Raw genomic sequence first — 20,806 nt, forward strand, 5'->3', positions numbered from 1 at the left:
CCTCTTATCGTAATCTTTATTGTTTGTGGACGAGTTATGGGTGAGGACAACGATGATAATAAAATAAAAAATAAAAAAATAATAGTACAAGATAAAATTAATAATCGAAGCATAAAGAGACGAGAAGACAAACATAGAGACAAATAAGAGACCACCAACAAAAGAAGAAAAAACTCACTTACAAAGGTACTTAGAGCACTGGACTATGTGACCAAGGATGGTGGGGATGCGAGTGGAGGCAAAAGTGAAAACAAGAATTTACCAAGAGAGAGAGAGAGAGAGAATCAATGTAAGGGCTCTCGGTTGGCTGGACTGAATTCGATATCACTTCAAAATTGTTGACACCTCTGTCGGTGTTATGCGGATCATGCGAGCGGGACAACACATCAGTTTATGGTAGTATTTTTTTAATGTTTTGCATCACATGTGATATATCACCTTCATTTGTGGAAGCGAAAAAAAAAAACGAAAAACACAAGCAAAAAGTAAAATCCCTTTTGTCGTTTGTCAACCGCAACCCAAAAGAAGAGAGGAAAAAAAGAAAAAGAAAACAGATTAGAGCAGTAGTCAAATAAGTTACAAAATGGTTAACAGACGGAGTTGTAGTGGACACGCACCGATTGGACAACTCGGGATCAAAAGACCAGCCCGTCAATTCTCCAAATGCTTTTCCTTATGGCACTGGGCGCCCGTACGGTATCGTGATCAATCCCGGCCGTCCACCTGGGCGCGCTCCTCTCGGTGCTGCCTCTGGATCATTAATTTGTACTTTTTAATCAAAGGTTGCTTCATCTGACGGTCCAGATCCGGTGATGTCACTCGGCCCGTGCGCGTGCTTATGTTAGTGGGCCGTTCCATTAGGACCTATCAGCGGCTAGTAAGGGTTGGGGTGACAGTTCCCCGTCATCCTCTGGCCGACGCGCCCGTATTGTACGGTTATAGAACCCATCCATCAGTTAGTTCAGTAGGAGGCACACCGCAGATCAGCCCCGTCTGATGGATGGGACCAATCGAAGGGGGAGGGTGACAAGACCACTCGATTACAGGGGTGCCACAGGCGATGAACGACTCTGATTTCTCAAGGCGAGCCCTATTCACACTCTTTTTGTTTTAATTTTTTTACAAAAAAATAAAAAAAGAATATTGTATTTAGTTAGCATTCGTAGTAAGTACGGTGACGGGGCAGATAGCGGCCGTCAACGTCAAAGAAGAAGAGCTTCTGTTCTAGAAAACTGGACTTATTCAACGTTATTCTATTCTAGTATGCTATATATAGTAGAGCCTAGGGAGCGGGCTTCTTCGCCCATTTCAATTACACTTGGCATTCCCGAACGGGAAAACTGAAGTGGGACGAAGCGGAGGCTTTTCTTCCGCTTTGGCTATTCGAAACTACTTTTGCTGGGGTAAAGGTAGAAGTAGAACAAACAAAACGGTGAAGCTAAAGATTTAAAATTACGGGAACTCTCTCCCTCTTCGCCGCAAGCTCACTGCCATTTTGCTTCTCGCCCGCGAGCCGCTGACGTCTTCTTCGATGCGATCTCGGAAGAGTTAAGGAAGCAGAGCTAGCAAAGAGGTGTTGTGATTTATCGGTGAGGCGGCAGCGGTAATTGAGGACGCGGAGTTGAAGAAATCAGCGATCGGAGGAAGGTAAGAGAAGTTCGGACGTTATCTCTTCTCGATCGATCAGTCTCGTGTTGCTCTGGTATTTGGTTTTCACTTTCGCCAAAACGAATCGGAGTTCAAACTTTTTTGCTATTTGTTAATGAAATGGTTGATCGGGCGGCCTTGCATGTGGTTTCGACATGGTGTTTGTTCTTTTGATCCATTTTCCTTCTTTGTTTTTGTTTCGTTTTCTCCTCTGTAAATCCTGTTAGGTGCTCATCTGAGTACCTCAAGAATTTCAACAGAGGTAACTCCTGTAGCAATGAAGATACAGTAGTCGAATCTGATCTGTCACAAATACTCAAAAGATCTGATCAAAGAACTGGAGGAAGATTCTTCGAAAGAAGAGTAAAACTTCCACGATCTGTGCAGTAATCTAATATGTAAGGTCACTATTTTTGCCCTGTTTTATAAAGTTTTGTTATGATTTTGGGTTTAGATGTCTTTTTCTACCGGAGAAGGAATCTTGGATCTTCCTTCTGGTTCCTTCCCTATGTTCTTGTATGCCTGGGGAGAAAAATGTGGGGTCTACTATGAGCTTGCATGGAAAAAGGGCGAGGAGAACACTGAGAGGAGAGAGACGAGACAATGGCATGGCCTCTGCTCCTCTCATTGGAAATCTTCGCTTCTATCTGTCTTTCCGTCAACCTATGGAGTATCGAAGCGCACGCTAATATGTCTCCTGTCCACCTATTTATGGAACGCTCCTTCCTTTACTCTTCCGGCCCTGCTTTCCTCCAATTAATTTTCAGCAGTACGATTAAAGCGGGATGTGTTTGATCCTTTCAGAGTCAGAGGCGACAATTTATGTAGTGAACGACACAGTGCTTGTCCTCTCCCCGTGCTCGCTAAAAGAAAGAAAGAAAGTCATGATGGCAGGATTGCCGAATCTTGTGAAAACAACACAACTGCAGAATGCTTGCTTTTGTCGGGCACGGCCAAGCCCTTTCCTTTGCTGAGGCGTACTGCCATATGAGAGATTTGACCATTTCTTTTTCTTGCCCTTGCAGCGGTTTCTGGTGGTGGTGAGAAGCAGGGCGGACTCCAAGATGTTGGCCTGTATCGCCTGTTCCAAGCACGACCCGGAAGATGGCGGGGACGACACCGCCGCGCGTGCGCCCACCAATCCAAGCTCCAAAGACCCCGTCAGAAGCCTCACTTCTCAGGTTCTCTCTCTCTCTCTCTCTCTCTCTCTCTCTCTCTCTCTCTCTACGTACTCCGTGCAGCACACGCAAGTAGTTGCTGTAGTAATAATGTGGTACTTGGATGGACGAGACCATTTAGGTGGGCAAGCGTGGCGCTGCATGGGAGAGGGTAGCAGCCAAAGAACGAGAACGCCAGACCTATATGTGTCCGGTTCTACCACTACCACATCGTCCACAACCCTGTTCCCACCCACCCACCCACCAACAGAACAAGACCTCGACCCCAGACGACTCACGCAAGTTCCCAGCAAAAGTAGAAACAGGGCAAACAAAATGGCACATTAGTTGGTGAGAATAGAGCACCGGAATAATAGCTTGCTGCTTGCCAGCAAAGCGCTATAAAGGTTTGGGATATCATCACAAGGTGACTCGTCCTCATGGGTCCCCAAAAAGAGAGGAGGTAAGAGGTGTGGGATTAGATGTAATTTCGCTTTCTCTATGTTGTTTTTGGTCTTCAAAGTAGGGGGAAGATATGGTCTCGGGTCTTCTTAAAAAGGAGTGCTCTGATAGAAAGAGATCCATTGGATGTAATAAGGACGACGATTGGTTTGTGTGCACCAGCAAGGGAAGGAATAAAGTGAGAGCAGGGACAGACTGGTGGTCTTGGTTATTTCCCAGAGTGAACGAGTGACTGAATTCTTCTGGTTTTGACTCTTAGACCGCATTAGTCTCTTTGGAACCTTACATATGGTAATTACCTTATGATCAAGGCAGCAGCTTGGCGCCTGCCTTTCCTTTCTCAACCCACATTACCCGGCAACTTTTGTCGCATCTTCTAAATCAAATTAATGGTGAGCAGCTGTAGTCTACAGTGGAAGAGCGATAGCGCCACAACATCGCCCTTGTAAAGCCGAAGGATTGGGCTGCTTGTCTGTTAAAACCTGTTTTCCCTTTCTTTATTCTAACCATCATCTTTTACATGCGGGTGTGTTTGCGTGACGTACGAATTAATTAGATAAGATCGTAGTGACTGGAGAGAGTACTAGTACTAGTACTGCATATGCATTGGACTACTAAGATTTTGGTACAAAGAGCTGCTCCCATTAACAGGTAGGGCCCTTGGGTCGTCAATGAACGGACATGAGCTGCACACGCAGTCGTCTAGCCATGTTAGTTGGCCGGGATCAATCGCTTCGTGTGGGTTTGTCCCCCATGCCAGGCTTTGCTCGCCGAAGAGGGATGGTCAATTAATTACGTCTCCTCGTAATGCATAATAGTGAGCGGCCACCAGTTTGTCGGCCTTACCGATGTATGATGGGCGAAGGTGGTGTTCATCCTTCCGAGACCGGCAACTTGATGTAAACGGGACTCGCCTATAGTTGCACAACCCTAGGGTGCAATGCGCGATATCAGCCTGTGATGGGCTGGCGCATCTGTGGTCGTTAATTCAAGTATTTCTGTCAATGGGAGGAAAGGGTCGCGACTTTTAGATAATTTTATACAGAACAAACATTTACAGTTGAAGGACATGGTGTTGAAGTTCTCCGGCACGCATCGACATTGCAAAGGTGGTAGTAGCTCTTCGTTCGGAAAGAGCAAGACCCTGCATCATCACCAGTTTCGCGACCGCAGCTCCTACCTTGACAAAGACGTGGCCTCCGACGCTGGCAGCCAGTATGACTTCATCCGGGCGGCAGCCAGCTCGAGCTCGACACCCGCATGGGATTTCTCAAGTTATAGCAATGACAACGTGGGGCAGTACGAGGAAGAGGGCTCCAGTTACGGAGGCAAGTGGATTCAGCAGCAGGTGGAGGACGCAGTGGTGGTGGAGGAGGAAGGCGAACCCAAGGAGTGGATGGCGCAAGTGGAGCCGGGCGTCCACATCACGTTCGTGTCCCTCCCAGGCGGCGCTGGAAACGACCTTAAACGCATCCGCTTCAGGTACGCGTTGAGAGGATATTTTAACTCGTCATTCAGCTCTTCTCTTACTCATGGATGGAACGGGTGGTATGACACAGCCGGGAGATGTTCAACAAGTGGCAGGCGCAGAGGTGGTGGGGGGAGAACTACGATAGAATCATGGAGCTGTACAACGTGCAGCGATTTAGCCGTCAGGCTTTCCCAACTCCGCCCAGATCCGACGACGGCGAGGTTAGTGGTATATTGATTGCAAAATCCTTGTTTAGCAAACAAACAAAACAGAGAGTAACACTCATCATAATCAACCCATTGATCAGAGAGAGAGAGAGAGAGAGAGAGAGAGGTTTTCAAGCACATGCATCCAGGCTTTCGAAGCCGGCAGCTTTAGCAGTCCGTTCGTCCTCGCCAATGGCCCAAACCCCAAACCTCGTGCGTAAAAGAAAGAGCAAATCCTTCTTTTGCCCTGTCGTCCGTGTGAAGTTTTACATGTACAGGACGTTAGTCACTGTAAACTTCAATCTCCATCCCAAATGTGGGTGCGAGTGTGGGTTTCATTGCTTCCCTATGAGCCCACTGGATTGCCCTCAAGCACACAAAGGAATAGGAGGGCTAGAGACTACGGACAGATATCGCCAGCAACCTCCTCCATGGCAAAACCGTACGTGTTCCACCACGGTAATGACCACGTGCCACAAAAATCGCTCAACAGTTTGTTTGACTTGTGTATGCAGAGGGAGTCATCGCCGCCATTCTACACCAGGGATAGCCAAAGCAGCCCTGTCAACCTGCCGCCAACCGGCAAAGAGCGACTCAGCAAAAGCACGTACGGGCCACCGTCCACCTCCGGGAGAGGGGCCTACTGCCCGCCTGTCCCAGATCCTTCCCAACATCTCCTCCTCCCACAGTACTTCTATCCTGCGGCCTTCGCCACTGCTCCCGCAGCGGGTGTGAAGGGAGAATGCTCCTCCATGGACGCGTCGAGAACCACCACCTCCTCCAGAGCCTCCGTCTCCATCAGCAATGCCAGCGATCTCGACGTGACTGAGTGGGTGGAGCAAGACGAACCCGGCGTGCGCATCACCATCCGTGAGCTGCCAGATGGCACCCGAGAGCTTCGCCGTGTCCGATTCAGGTGAGACATTCTCTGATCTCTTTTACTTTTTTCCCCTTCCTCCTCCTCATGTGCCATGCAAGAGTCGCTGATGACGAGAGCCGATTGCCTCAGCCGAGAACGGTTCGGGGAGGTGCGCGCTAAGCTGTGGTGGGAAGAGAACAGAGAAAGAATACAAGCTCAGTACCTCTGATGGGAGGCTCCCGAACAGGTAAAACATACCTCTTTAACAGCTGCTGACCGTGATAACCCGGAGGGCCGACGCGGATCTGCCTCACTTATATAAATATAATTACATAGAAATGTACGTTGCTCCTGTCAATCTAATCTAAGGTCATAGTTTGCTTAGGCTAGCTAGTCTTATATGGTATCTGGTCCATTTTGAGGTCACCAACACTGTAACCTCACATCTTTGGTGTTTAAATGAATGCTTCGCCCAGCTGACAAACACATTCAATGAAGAACCGTCTTATATCAAACTCCTCAGTACACACATCTATAAAATTAACGTTCTGATAGTAGAGTTCATCAGGATCCTCTAAAAGGCCCTAAACCCTCCATCAACTCAGGGCTATCTCTAGCATCAAAGTGAACACGCAGTGTATGATCATGTAATCACGACTTTATGGTTGGAAAGGAAAATGACAGACGAAAGAAAAATGGCAATTGTTTTCCCAGAAGATATTATCCACAAATCCGACAAGCATGCAATTAACAACAAGATATAGTGTTTCAGAACAAACATACTTGATTACAAAGCACTGAAGACAGGAATCACTTGTTCAATTTGATATCATATTCCAATATCTCTTCTTTCGGTTACAAAATTAATGCTCAGGAGATCAGATACATCAGCTAAACTGCAGATAAATTGGTGATCAGATCAGTCGCATACTTGCTCTGTGTAAATGCTGAAGAGTTTGACTAAGAATATTTTGTCCTAACCTGGATTACCACGGTCGCTCTGCTGGTTCTAGGAAACCAGGACTTAATTGACTCGTGGATCCTGCAATCAAACAATGAATTCAAAGAAAACAGCCCTTAACGATTCTTCTCTAGCAATGATCAATCAAACTAAATATGTATTGATATGCCAAACAACTGATTCGATGCCTAGACAGATCATACCATAAAGAAATCTGGAGAGGGAAGGATCCATCTCTGCTCGGAAAAGAAGAAGGCAGGATGACCATTTCGAACAAACAACGATCAGCTACGTTTCCGACGCCCGTAATAAGATTCCAGCAACGATTGCATCACCGGTTGGCGAGAATGTCGCAAGTTACAGATACGTGACAGATCATCAAGAGAAGAATAGGGAATTTAAGTGGAGACCGCAAACCGAGCACAGAGAGCGATGAGGAATCAAGAACTAGAGCCACATTCCGAAGCCCTACATCACACCGATCAGGATTAAACCCACGGGATCGGCGAAGCGAGAAGCCCTAGATGCTCCATATATCGAGGCGCAGAAGCCAACACGAAGGGATCTGGATCTCGAAGCGGACCCGGAATCGGAACCGGAACCGGATCCGAGTCCGGCGAGGAGGGAGCTCGATAGGGGGGGAGGGGCGAGGAGGGAAGGGAAGACGAGAATTAAGGGGAAGGGGATCGACACCTCTCCATGTTTGTTTATAATATTCTTTTTACAAATTCCCCAAAAAATTCTTTTATTTTTTCCTGATAGCATTTATTTTATTTATTCTCAATAAAATTGTTACATTTTATGATCGTATCTAATTAAGTAAAATATATTATATATTTAATTAGATTCTAATGATAATTATTAGTTAATAAAAAAAAAATCCAATTATGATATTCCTTATGAGATGATTTTGATGGGAAGAACTCTTCTAATTATCTTAGATCATCTGCACTCGCCTATAAATAAATATAACATCTTAGGGACTAAAAATATAATATGTAAAAACATGAATAAATCACATTATTGAGACATTATAAATCTTTTTTTATCTCTCTTTAGTTACCATCATTAAGAGATTACATGAGTTACTCATCGAGATATTATGATTCTTCTCTTATCTCTCCTTACCCTTAATCCATCAATTATAGTAGTCTTATGAAGGATAGGAAAAAATATATATATAAATCTAGTTCTCCTTACATATTAACATCATTGTAGTTTTTAAATTCGAGAATAGTAACCCTACATATCAGATAAAGGTTTTTTTGACGACATCAAAAATACATATTATAAATCTGATTTATTATTACTTGATTTTAATCCTAGCATTAAAGTTTTTCTATATAACTATAGCATATTATGATTTTTTATGCTTACAATTAGTATTAGAGTCGAGTTTCTTAAAATCAAATACCTTAGATCTATTGGTTTTTAATTTACGATACTCGAATGTTGCACGTATATTATCGATATACCTTTTTATTTGATTTGTCCTATCACTACTTGCGAACGACACAAGGTTTCTTATATTAGATCAATGGACCACTGTCGATAGCTTGTTGTCGACGATAATATTATTTAGGCCCACAGTCTTATGTAATCGCCAACCCTGTAGTGACTATATTGGTTGCACAGTGCAGCTGCCTACGACATAGTAGCAATATTGTGAGTGACAATTACGATGGTTGCACAGCACCACTGCCGATGGCGATTGCAGCAACTACAACAGCACTACTGTGTGCGCTCACTACGATGGTTGCAACAATGTCGTTGCAGCTGCAATGACATCTATTGGTCGTGGGTAGTTGCACTAAGTGACACATATGCACGATGGCAACAAGCGATGACTATGTATCACTTTGGTCGTATGGTCATGCATCACAGCAACCACGCAAGCATTGGCCACACAAGTAGTGGTTGCATGCCTCGTGTAGTACAGGAATTAGGGTTCTGATTTTAAAAATTATAGTTTTACCATTATAAATCTTATTAATTCCATTTGACATCCTTCTAACAATTCTGCCCTTTAGAAATTCTATAATTCTACTTATATCTTATTAATAAAATTATAGTTTTATCCCCAAAAAATTAAGAATTTTTTATTTATATCCTCAATCATAAAGTTGATCAATATGATTTATTTATAATTAAATATTATCATTGAATCTTATCATGACTATATTTTGACTACTTGATTGTATTTAGTTTCGATCAATCATTAAATTTAGGAAAAAAATATCAAATTTTTGGTTAATTTTGATTTTAATCATTTTTAATTTTTGACTTACTTAATTAGACTAATATTTAGCCTAATTCTAAGCTTGCCAAATTAAATAAAATTGATTGGTCTAATTTAAGATTTTATACAAAATAAAAATATAAATTATGGTCTTATTTTATAGTTCTCTCATATGATATATTTTTGTATATGATAATTAAACTTTGATTATTATTTCTGGGCATTTGTTTAGTTATTCACATATATATCATTAAAGATTATGAAATTATATAAATTTTTATATAAATATATATTTTATATTTTATCATGATTATAGTTATCATATGAGTTTTTGATTATCTAAATTAATGTTCAATAATTATCATAATTATTATTATATTATTATTGAACTGCTTCGACATAAATTATATTAAATAATATATATGAATATTATCTATAGCTTATACCCTTAAATTTTATCTGAGTGGTAACTACCAAAATGACATAAGATAATAGACTTATGAGATATAAATCATAATAAATATTTTTCACTTATAGGGCATTGCTATTTTATATTATTATATTATTTTTATAGTCGTCAGATCTAAACCAATAATTTATAAAATTATATTAAAAAATTAGTCTTAAATGATATTAAGAAAATAATATTCACATTAACATATATAATTAGGAGTTCCAGATAATCTCAAATAAGAATCTACTTTGAATAATTATGTGATGGGATATGACGATACAATTTTAGATGCAGTTCAAGGTTATATACTCAAAGATAGTAGTACTATTTCACAATGATGGTATCAATCATCTATAGATAATTTTGAGTGAATTCTAGAGATATCAATATTTTACCCAAAGATGAAATATGAATATATTAATAGTTCATCATATCTTTAAAATTATAAATATTAATTTTATTTTATGTTTTACAGTGATACTTTCTTCCATACACTCTCATGCTTCCAATGTCTATGTACTCTTTAGTTTAAATTATTCAGAATGATTAGAACATAAGCTATTCACACTAAGTTTATTAGATCTTAACTTCGCTTACTTATTGAAAGGTATATAGACTTAGACTAATAAAAGTACTATAAAATAAATTAATAAAATAAATACTTGGGAAAGATATAATAGACTTAGTTTAATATTTATAAGAATAATAATTATAAATAATATAAAGATTTCATTACCAACTATAATTAGCGCACAAAAATATATAAGGGCCATTAAAGATAGATTTAAATTTGTTAATAAGTCATTAGCTGATATATTAATGAAAATACTAACTATGACTCAATTTGTTGATAAGTTAATTAGAGGGATTAAGGATCACATCATCAATATGGCAGATAAAGCTGTGAAACTCAAAGCATTAAATATTGATAGGGAATTTACAAATAGTTGATATACAATCATCATGTGTTATCCAAGTCATCTGGTTGTATATACAAAGTTTGAAAGCAAAGAAATATAAACTTTCTTTTCATTCATTATAGAAGGAAAGCAATCATAAAATTCTTGTTGGGAAATATGAAGTGACGTTACATGCACAGTAGAAGAATAGAAAATAAAATTTTCGGATTTCCACACACACACAAAATTTTCGGATTTCCACACACACACACATGATATTAAATAAAATTTTTATTTTCAAGAAAAATGCATTCTCCCCTCTTTGTTTCAATTTAAGTGATTTGATTTCATATAAGCATACCCAAGTTTTTTACACCAAATCAAAACATGCATCATTGTTTAAAACCAAAAAAGCAAATTTCATCATAGAAATAATCAAAATCAATAAATTATAAATCATTAAAATTATCATTACTTCAAATCATCATGCATAATTAAATCATTAAATCATCAAGCATGATTTTAAATCATCATTACTTTAAATCAGCATTTTGGTACCAATAATTCTAATTCTAGTGATCTTTCTTTTGTTGTTTTAGCTAGTGAGGTTTATGAAGTATTTTGGATCTCCAATTATAAGCCTTAAGAGAATTCATCTTTTAACTTCAGGAGAAAGAGATTCTAAATCCTAAAAGAGTTTTCAATTTTTCTTAAGTATTCTATCCCCTCTTTCAACTTAATTTTGTGCTCAGCCAAGTACAAATATCTAGGGTATTTATAGACCCAAAATAACTTTAAAAATAAAGTCAGAAAAGGTCTCATCATAGGTTTTCTAGGTTTTGGCGATATCATATGTCAAAACTCCTTTTGGCTCAATGAATTATTTTGAAGATAATAATTCACTCGACTCATCGACTATAGACGTATTAGGCTACTATACCGTAATCCTCAAACGATACAAGGAAATCTAATCCTTTGGACTTATCTATCCTCAATTACCGTGTGCCTATACTCCCTCATCCATTTAATATCCCAAAGATCATATACCAGGCATGATGCTATCAGATCCATATAGTTTCTTAGAACTCTTTCTCTAATAATTTGAATTACGTTGACTAGGGATTTATCTGAGCAAAAATACATATGATATTTCTCTTATGACACCAAGAGCGGATGGTCCTCTATCGACATTCAATATCCCTCGAAAGATTGACTATCACTCCCGATTATTGACTATGCTAGATTTGGAACTTCTAAACGTATAAGTCTGGTATCAAATAATGGAGTACTCATACAGGATATTCTTTGTGTTTCAAGTCTAAGGACTAGGTACACCACTAGGATAACGAAATCGTTGTCTAACAATAAGGTATCATTAACTATCGAGCATTTCATGAGTGGATTAATCAATGAACTCATTCTTCAATTAGCACCTGCATTGTAGTCCTAGTGTCCCCATACAAGCAGCTATAAGACCACCTGCCTCCATTATATGGATGAGTATACAACATACTAATCTGTCCAGTTATCTCGATGTCCCTCTCAAGCAACTAATGACTAGCATTGTTTAGGGCCTGTGTTTAAGGTGAATCGGTCTCATTATCGTGATCTCATCAAGATCCAATTCCCATTGCAAAGATCCATGGAATGATGATTTGAAGTAATGATAATTTTAATGATTTATAATTTATTATTTTGATTATTTCTATGATGAAATTTGCTTTTTTGGTTTTAAACAATGATGCATGTTTTGATTTGGTGTAAAAAACTTGGGTATGCTTATATGAAATCAAATCACTTAAATTGAAACAAAGAGGGGAGAATGCATTTTTCTTGAAAATATCTCTAAAACTTTTCGATTTTTCAACAAGTGATTCTTAGTGATGAATCTATCTAACATTATCTCTTGAATTAAGAAATTAATTTTGATGATTTTGATGATTTGATGTTTTTGAATTTGAATGAGTTTTATCTAGATCATGATCTTGAATTCTCAGAATCATAACTTGAGATTTTCTTTATATAAATTAAGATCCCTTACTTTTTATTCTTGAATGATTCTTATATTTTATTAAAGAGAATATTTATCCAAATGAATCATGATTTTTCTCTTGATTTTTCAGAATTAATGACTTAAAATTTCATTTGAAGATCTATTTCTATTTGATCTTCTAAGTTTTTTTTTATTATTTAAGAGGAGATTTGTTAAAATGAATCATGTCTTTTAGTATTCACATGATCTTTGATATTATTTTTAATGACATGATTTTTATTATGTAAAATTCCTTTGTATTCATGAATTGTATATCTCATCACTAAATTAATTTTTCTTGATATGTTTCATGTGATGATTCGATAATTGATGTAAAGGAAAATGAATTGCACCATTATATTATTCCTCTCTTCTTCTTTCTTTTTGACAATGACAAAATGGTTGAAAGATATGCTGAACTTGCACATCTCTAAAGCTTGCTAGCTTGTGTATTCTAAAATGATGCAAAACTTATTATTTTACTAGCTTGCATAATTAAAAATTTGCTAGTTGCACTTTTCTCATTTTTGTTGATGACAAAGAGAGAGAAAGTACAATGATGATTTGAATCATGCATGATATGTCGTAATTTGATGTTTTAAAATTATGATTATATATATAATACTTATAATTTTATTATGATGATGTATATGATATATTATTGCTTATGATATGATTCATGATTAAAATTGCTTTGACTTGAATTCAATTTGAATTCAAGATTCATTTCAATATGACATATTAATAGGGGGACTTATTTAAACTCTATCATCAATTAATTATTATTATAAAAAAGAGGGAGATTGTTGAATCTCGGGTTTTGATGATGTAATCAATTGATGAGTTTATGATCTAATCTATGTTTTGAGTGACGCATGACTAACTTCGATCATAAAAGGTAAATCAATTAAAATAGGGGGAATTATACATTGGGCCAGAGTGGAACATGTCAAAAGATTAGACATCATGCCAGAGGATCAGTCGATGTATCCGTAAAAGACTTCATGCCATGAGTTCGGGCATCGGGCTGAAGGATCAGACATTGTGCCAAGGAGATCGGAAGTTGCGGGAGTTAACATGCTAATTGGGCAATACACTGAAGGAGAGGACGATGCACTGAAGGATCAGACGAAGCGCCAAATGAACTAATAACATGTCGGACAATATATGATTCATGCTTATAATTGTGCGTCTAGATTGAGTTAGTTTAGGACTAATTGAGTTAGTTTTGGGATGAAACAATACCAACTCAATTAGGGGCCAATTGAGCCTAAATCAAGGCTAAATTGGGCCTATTGTTTGGCCCATTCAATGACCTATAGTAGGGTTTAGCGGTGGTACCGCCAGGACCCATGAAACATGAGTGAGACCTTTTTTAACTCTATTTAAGTCATTTGACGTCTATAGATACCAAAGATATTTCTGCTTGGCTATGAATGAAATTGAGTTGAAAGGGGGGAAGATTACTTGAGAAAAAATAGAAATTCTCTTAAGATTTAGAGTCTCTTCCTTCTAGAGTTAAAAGTTTTTTAAGATGGGAGTGAAGTCTAAAAGAGAGGTGTAAAGGTTCACTCCTGAGCTTGTAAAAGGAAGAATAGTTATAAGGGTAGTTGATCTTCACCCGTTGAAAAAAGATTTATAGTGGAAGTCGGTGGCCTCGAGTGAAAAGGAATCGAGAGTGGATGTAGGTCACGATGACCAAACCATTATAAATCTGGTTTGCATTTACTTTAAGCTTTTCATTTTCATTGCAAACTAATTTCTTACTTTCACTACGCTTACGAATATGTTTTCAAGTTAACATCTTTCCGATATTGGTTTTCATCGCATAAGAATTTCTAAACTGATGAATTTTTACGTAAGCACTAATTCACCACCCCTCCTCTTACTGTCATCACAGTCCAAATTTGTCTCAGCGATAGGGTCTATCATGTATGTCATACGATATACCAGGCTTGATATAACGCATGCTCTAAGTGTCATGAGCAAGTATCAAGCGGATCCAGGTTTGGAGCACTGGAAAGCAATAAAGTGTATCTTTAAGTACTTGAAGAACTAATGGTCTTTTACTAGTATATGAAGGTAGTAGCCTTAAGGTTGAAGGCTACACGGACTCGAGCTTCCAATCTGATGTCGATGATAGCAAGTCTAATTCGGGATATGTGTTCACACTAAATGGAGGAGCGGTATGCTGGAAGAGTTCTGAGCAAGATATTACTACTGAGTCGATTAAAGAGGCAGAATAAATTGCTGCAACAAAGGCAGCAAAGGAGGAAGTCTGAATAAAAAAGTTCATCATAGATCTGGGAGTCATGCTGGGTAGTGAGGGGTTGATTCTCTCATATTGTGATAATAATGGGGCGATTGCTCAAGTAAAGTAACCCAGGTCTCATTAGAAGTCTAATCACATTTTGAGAAAGTTTCACATGGTCAAAGAGATCATAACCCAAGTAGTTGTAGCAGTGGAAAGAGTTCCATCTGAAGATAACATCGCAGATCCACTGACAAAGGCATTGCCTTATATTATCTTTGAGCATCACAAGGGTCTTATGGGGATCAGACACATAGGTGATTGGCTTTAGATCATGTGGGAGATTGCTAGTCATAGGTACCCTACAAGCCAATCACATGAGTGATGGCACGTGTGATATAATACACATTCTTTTTTCTTATTATATTATTTGATATTTTATCACTTTAAATTACTTGTTGCATATATACGTATATATATTGTGATGTCCATGGATCTATGTAACAGGAATCGGATCACGATGAGATCACGATAATGAGACTTATTCACCTTTAAACACGAAGACTAAATAATCCTGGTCATAGGTTACTCAAAAAGGACATCAAGATAAATGGATAGACTGGTGTGTTGTATATTCGTCCATATGCTTGAGGCTTGCCGAAGGGTTTTTCGGAAGCTCGCCGGAAGGTTCGTTGGAAGTTCGCGGAGCTTGCCGAAGAAGCTCGTTGGAACTCGCTAAGATCAAATCGTGAAGTCTAGGAGCTTGCTGGGAGTCCGCAGAATGGTTTCCGAGAGTTCGTCGGAAGACCGCCGGAAGTTCACCGGAAGCTCGTCGGAAAATGTCTTGACTTACGGACTTTGTAATACCTTAGGAAATGTCTTTAAATTCGTAGTTAGCATATTTATTAGGGTTAGAATTAGGTGTTAATCCTATAACTCAAGTAGGGGCCAATTGGGCCCGAGTTCGGACTGGTTTGGAGCCCAACCAGTGAGCTGAAATAGTGTAGGCGGTGGCACCGCCCAGAACCCGAGAATTGAGCGGTGGCATCGCTGGACTAAGCGGTGGCACCGCCCAGCACCCGAGAGGTCGGGCGGTGGCACCGCCCGGGAACCCAAGAGAATTCAAAATTTGGAGCCCAAATTTGAATCCTCTTGGGGCCTATAAATACCCCTCAATTCTCAGTTGAGATTACAACCTTTGAGAAGTATTAGATTGAGACAAAAGCCTTTGTAAAGTTTTTGGCAAGCCTTGTTTTCAATTGCTTGAGTGTTCACCTCCTTCCTTTTTATTGAAGATTTGTAAGAGTGTGAACTATTTGTAAAAAGGTTGTAAGAGGGGTATTTGCCCTTCCCCTTTAAAGTGATTTGCTAGTAGAAGTTGGGAGCCTCATTGAAGAAGGCTTCACAAGTGGATGTAGGTCATTTTGACCGAACCACTTTAAATTGGTGCGTTCCTTGAATATGTGAGTATTTACCTTCCTGAAATTGTCATCTACACTACTGCTAGCTTTCAGATTTCATTTTCTCATTTTACTCAAGTTAGTATCAAAACGAAATCTCTTCGTATTTACAAATTTGTTTTCAAACTTATGAGTTTTAATCCGCTGCACTAATTCACACCCCCCCCTCTTAGTACCGCTCCGATCATAACAATCGGTATCAAAGCCCGGTATTTCTTATTTCGGATTTACACCCGTGAGAAATGGCTCTTCATGGCTTTCAAGAGGGCTTATTGGTTGTTCGTCCACCGTTGTTTAACGAATTGGACTACACTTATTAGAAAACTCGAATGAGAGTTTTCTTGATTTCTATGAATTTGGATTTATGAAATATCGTTGAAAACGGTTTTCAACTTACCTCTAAACCGATGAACGAATGATCGGATTTGGAGAAGAAGTATTTTTCTTTAAACGCAAAGGCTATGAATGCCTTATTTTATGTTTTGGATAAAAATGAGTTCAATCGGATTTCAACGTGCGAAACGACTTTTGATATTTGGCGAACACTTGAAATCACGTATGAGGGAACTAGTATAGTCAAATACTCGAAAATTAACATTTTATTGCATGATTTTGAGCTTTTCCGAATACAACCAAGCGATACTATAGGCGACATGTACACCCGTTTCACGGATGTCGTCAATAATCTAAGAGTTCTTGGTAAATCTTTTTCGAATTTTGATCTCGTAAGTAAGATCTTAAGATCCTTTCCAAAAAGGTGGGATCCTAAAATAACCGCAGTACAAGAAACAAAAGATTTAAATATTTTTTCACTTGAAGAACTAATTGGTCCGTTGATGACATATGAAATGGTGCACAATACACATGATGAACATGATGAACAAAATCACCTTCCAAAGAACAGGAAGGATTTGGAACTCTGGACAAATGAATACCACTTGAGCAATGACTCAAGTGATGAGGACAATGATAAACTTGAACTTCGAACACTAAGTCTTAATAAGTTCATTAAACAAAAATTTAAAATAAACAATGAACTTGAACGGAGGAAGAGGTCAAAGAAGAGGAAGACAACCAAGGATGAATCAAAAACTTCCAAAGGTGAAACGACGAATTGGGCTTTGACGAGCTTTGACTATAAGGTAAGTAACTCAACTCTCTTGAATTATTTTGAAATTACTTGAAGTTTTTCATGAGTGCTTAATTTAGATAGTAGGAATAGGAAATAAAAAATTATTTTTCTTTTTAGCATCTTTGAAAAATTAAAAATTTGACCATGAAAAGTATATTGCTAAGGTTTCATGCATGTTATGTTTTGAAATGTTGAATGATGTATCCAACATTATGGATGATAATTATATGATATGTGATAATGCTTAGGATTAATCCATGCATGTGTATCTTGATGATTTTATGTCATGCATGAGTTTTTGAAGTAAATGTTGATTTGAAACTCTCATTTTATATTAACATGTTTTTGGTCTAATCATTTTTATGATGAATTAAAATGACATTCTCATGACATATTAAGATGACATAGTGCATATACATCTATGTATGAATTTCTTGATAGTCTTTTGATGATAGATGTGATATCATGATGTGTTTGGTCTTGACGGCTTCATGACGAAACTTATGTTTTGATTTTAAATAATGATATATGTTTTCACAAAAGATTTGAATACCCTCACATGAAGTCAATTGTATGAAATGGAAATGAAATTTCTATCCTATTGAGATTAATGAATTTATTTTACCAATCTTGTGAATCTCATGAAAATAAACATGATGAATATTTTGAAAATAAATGAGTGTTTCATGCATTTGGTCTTAATGATTTCTCTTGAACATACCTTTTGAAATCATACTTGATGATGAATATCAAGATATTAAAAGGATATTATCTGGAATCATGCTTGATGATTTGTTTTACGAAATTTACCTTTCCATCTTAAATGTTGACACTTGTTTTATTAAAGGTAAAGGCATGAAGCAAATCACATGAATAGAAATTTATAAAAACGAAATGCGATCCTCTATCTTATCGACTTTTCAAAAAATCTATGCTTGTCATGTATGAATTTATTGAATGTGACTTTGAGGATGATTTCGGATTTCACAAATGTTTGATTCATACTTATGACATGAGACACATTTTAAATATGAATCATGTTCAATTCTTCAATTATGTTATATCTCTCTTAATTTATTTTGTTCTCCTAAATTTATTTACTAAAGAGGAGAATCTTCTGAAAATGAAATGAAACAAATGAATCACTTATCGATATATCTTTTTGAAATATCTTTTTAATGTGATGTTGATAATTTGAGATGCCTGTTGGAATTCATGACATGAGATAATTGAATCCTTGACTTACTCTGGCTTGAAAATAAATATTTAAAATCTTGCTTAATGAGTTGTTTTATAAGATTTTGTCTTTATGTCTTGAACTTTCACGCTTATCTTGATTTGGCATATAATGACTAAGGCATGCTTAGATGAAAAAGAATCGCTTAAAAAATATTTTTTCCATCTGATCGAGATTAATGATTTCATGATATTTTGTGAATCTTGAAATTGATTTTGATGACTTGATTATGAATTTCAAGTTAACGATTTGATTTGAATGAGTTTTATCTAAATCATAATCTTGATCTTGCAGAATTGGAATCACAAATAATATCTTTTGGTATTCATGAATTGATACTCACAATATGAAAGTATTAGTATTCATGACTTGAATTTGATTGAAACATTGCATGCTTAAATTAATCATTCTCGTATGTTTCAAAAATTCTTTAAATGCCTTATGTGATGATTGAAAATTAATTTGCTTTATGATAAATCTATGTATACCATTTTGAATCTCTTGAAAGTAATGTTGAGATTTTGATGAATTTGACGATTTGAATTTGAATGAGTTTGTATTTACTACTTGAGATTTATTTTTTTTTTCACAATCTCTTCTTTGTACACCTACAATTTTTGTTATTTATAAAAAAAAGAGATTGATAAAATGAATCATTTTTGACTTAATGTTCGGTATCATGAATACTTTATTATCATACATGAAAATAGTGATAAATATTTTGAAAATAAATGTTTGTATCATATTAGATGATTTTACATTTTGTGCATGATGAGTTATAGTGATGATTGAAACAATGATTGAAATGATATGAATGATGATTTGGAATCATGCATATAATGATGAGTTTATATGTTTTGAAAATATATATGATGATTTGGTATTATGCATGCAATAATGATGCACGCAATGATGAAATATTCATGATAAAATTATTATTTTGATATTCATGACTTGAATCTTTATTTCTTTTTGCCAATGACAAAGAGAGATAAAGAGTTGCTAATGTGCTATCTTGAATTGATGTAAAGGGTCATCTCAAAGAGAAATTAGCTACCTTGCACAAGTCAAGAAAATGCAAAAACTTACTTACTTTCTTGCACATCTAAAGAAAAGATACAAATGTAACACTTGCCAAATTGTTTGCTTGCCTCATGTAAAACATGGTCCCTTGCTAGTTTGGTATTTTGCTAAGGAAGCAAAAATGACACTTCTCAAAAGAGAAGAAAGAGCTTGCTTTCTTGAACATCTTTAATTTGCTAGCTAGCATGGTGTACAATTTGCTATTTTGAACATTACAAAGAAATACTATCATGCACATTGCAAAGAAAAGCAAATATGCCAACTTGCACATCTTTAAATTTGCTAGCTTGTATATAGTAAAACTTGCATATCGTAAAAATTGCTAGCTTGTAGAGAAGCAAACAGTTGCTATCTCAAGAAAAGCAAAAATGCTAAACTTGCAAATCTTTAATTGCTACATTGCATGATGATAAAACTTGATATTATATTCATACAATGTATTTTTATCTCTAAACACTTGATACTTGGAATATATTAAAATGTGATCTTGATAAGAATGTTTCAAGTTACTCTTTGTGCTATATCTTTTCAAATGAATCTTGATCGTGAACTTGTTAAGAAGAATTTTAATGAACCATGAATCATATCTTTGGTATTCATGAATTGATCCTTATTGATATATTTCATGAATTCTTTGCATATTTAGCTTGTTGAATGGTTAAAATTTTTAGCCATTGAGTCCTCCCTTTCTTTTTAACTTTGATAAAGGGGGAGAAGGTTTTGCTAGCTTGTGCATTGAAAATGAAAGCAAACTTCCTAGCATGCTAAGGAAGTAAAACTTGTAAGCTTGCACTTCTCAAAAACAGAAGAAAGATCTTGCCTATCGAAAGAAGCAAAAAGTGCAAAACTTAGAAAACTTGCAACAAAATTGCTCTTGCCATGCTTTATATCAAAAATAGGTTGATATCCTTAAAAGCATCGCATTAAATTTTTTAGTGTATCGTAATGTATCACATGTATCACAAATTGAAAATTTTGAGACTATTATCATATCATGTTTAACAATTGATATCTTTCATTGATATGATAAATTATCATCTCATGATGTATCACATGATGATATCATGATTTACGATTGTATCATGTGATCCTTGGTGAATTTTCATATTGATATCCTTCATGAAATGATTTTTTTGCATTATTGTCTTGTATGCATCATGTGATGATTGAAATATTGATTGATGCAAAGTTGATGTAAAAGTCTAAATCATTGGTTCCTCTCCTTCTTTTTGATATTGACAAAGGGGGAGAAAGTT

The 20,806-nt window shown here is 36.8% G+C and overlaps 1 protein-coding gene and 1 long non-coding RNA gene across 3 annotated transcripts; one reads left to right on the plus strand and one right to left on the minus strand.

The window, feature by feature from the left end:
- Positions 1–1,318: 1,318 nt before the first annotated feature.
- On the plus strand, positions 1,319–6,089 carry LOC135638299 (protein BREVIS RADIX-like). Its single transcript, XM_065151370.1, has 6 exons — positions 1,319–1,647; positions 2,673–2,828; positions 4,327–4,748; positions 4,826–4,958; positions 5,459–5,859; positions 5,953–6,089. The coding sequence occupies exons 2-6, from the start codon at positions 2,712–2,714 to the stop codon at positions 6,029–6,031; spliced, it is 1,152 nt and encodes a 383-aa protein (XP_065007442.1). The 5' UTR covers positions 1,319–1,647; positions 2,673–2,711; the 3' UTR covers positions 6,032–6,089.
- On the minus strand, positions 5,844–7,439 carry LOC108952789 (uncharacterized). Of its 2 annotated transcripts, none has more exons than XR_010496577.1 (4): positions 6,967–7,439; positions 6,784–6,844; positions 6,586–6,698; positions 5,844–5,983 (listed from the first exon to the last, which is right to left on the minus strand). It is a non-coding gene; the product is annotated as an uncharacterized LOC108952789 (long non-coding RNA). The 2 variants fall into 2 exon arrangements; XR_010496578.1 differs by having other exon boundaries at positions 5,859–5,983; positions 6,061–6,698.
- Positions 7,440–20,806: the final 13,367 nt, after the last annotated feature.

Source organism: Musa acuminata, chromosome BXJ3-5 (assembly GCF_036884655.1).
Source record: "Musa acuminata AAA Group cultivar baxijiao chromosome BXJ3-5, Cavendish_Baxijiao_AAA, whole genome shotgun sequence".
In the NCBI taxonomy this organism is placed as follows: domain Eukaryota; kingdom Viridiplantae; phylum Streptophyta; class Magnoliopsida; order Zingiberales; family Musaceae; genus Musa; species Musa acuminata.

What these genes read in the sequence shown, in the direction of transcription:
- LOC135638299 (XM_065151370.1), top strand. Translation starts at nt 2,712, where the DNA reads ATGTTGGCCTGTATCGCCTGTTCCAAGCACGACCCGGAAGATGGCGGG. An exon ending in TCAGAAGCCTCACTTCTCAG is followed by an intron (nt 2,829 to 4,326) that starts GTTCTCTCTCTC and finishes AAACATTTACAG; the next exon opens with TTGAAGGACATGGTGTTGAA. An exon ending in CCAGATCCGACGACGGCGAG is followed by an intron (nt 4,959 to 5,458) that starts GTTAGTGGTATA and finishes TTGTGTATGCAG; the next exon opens with AGGGAGTCATCGCCGCCATT.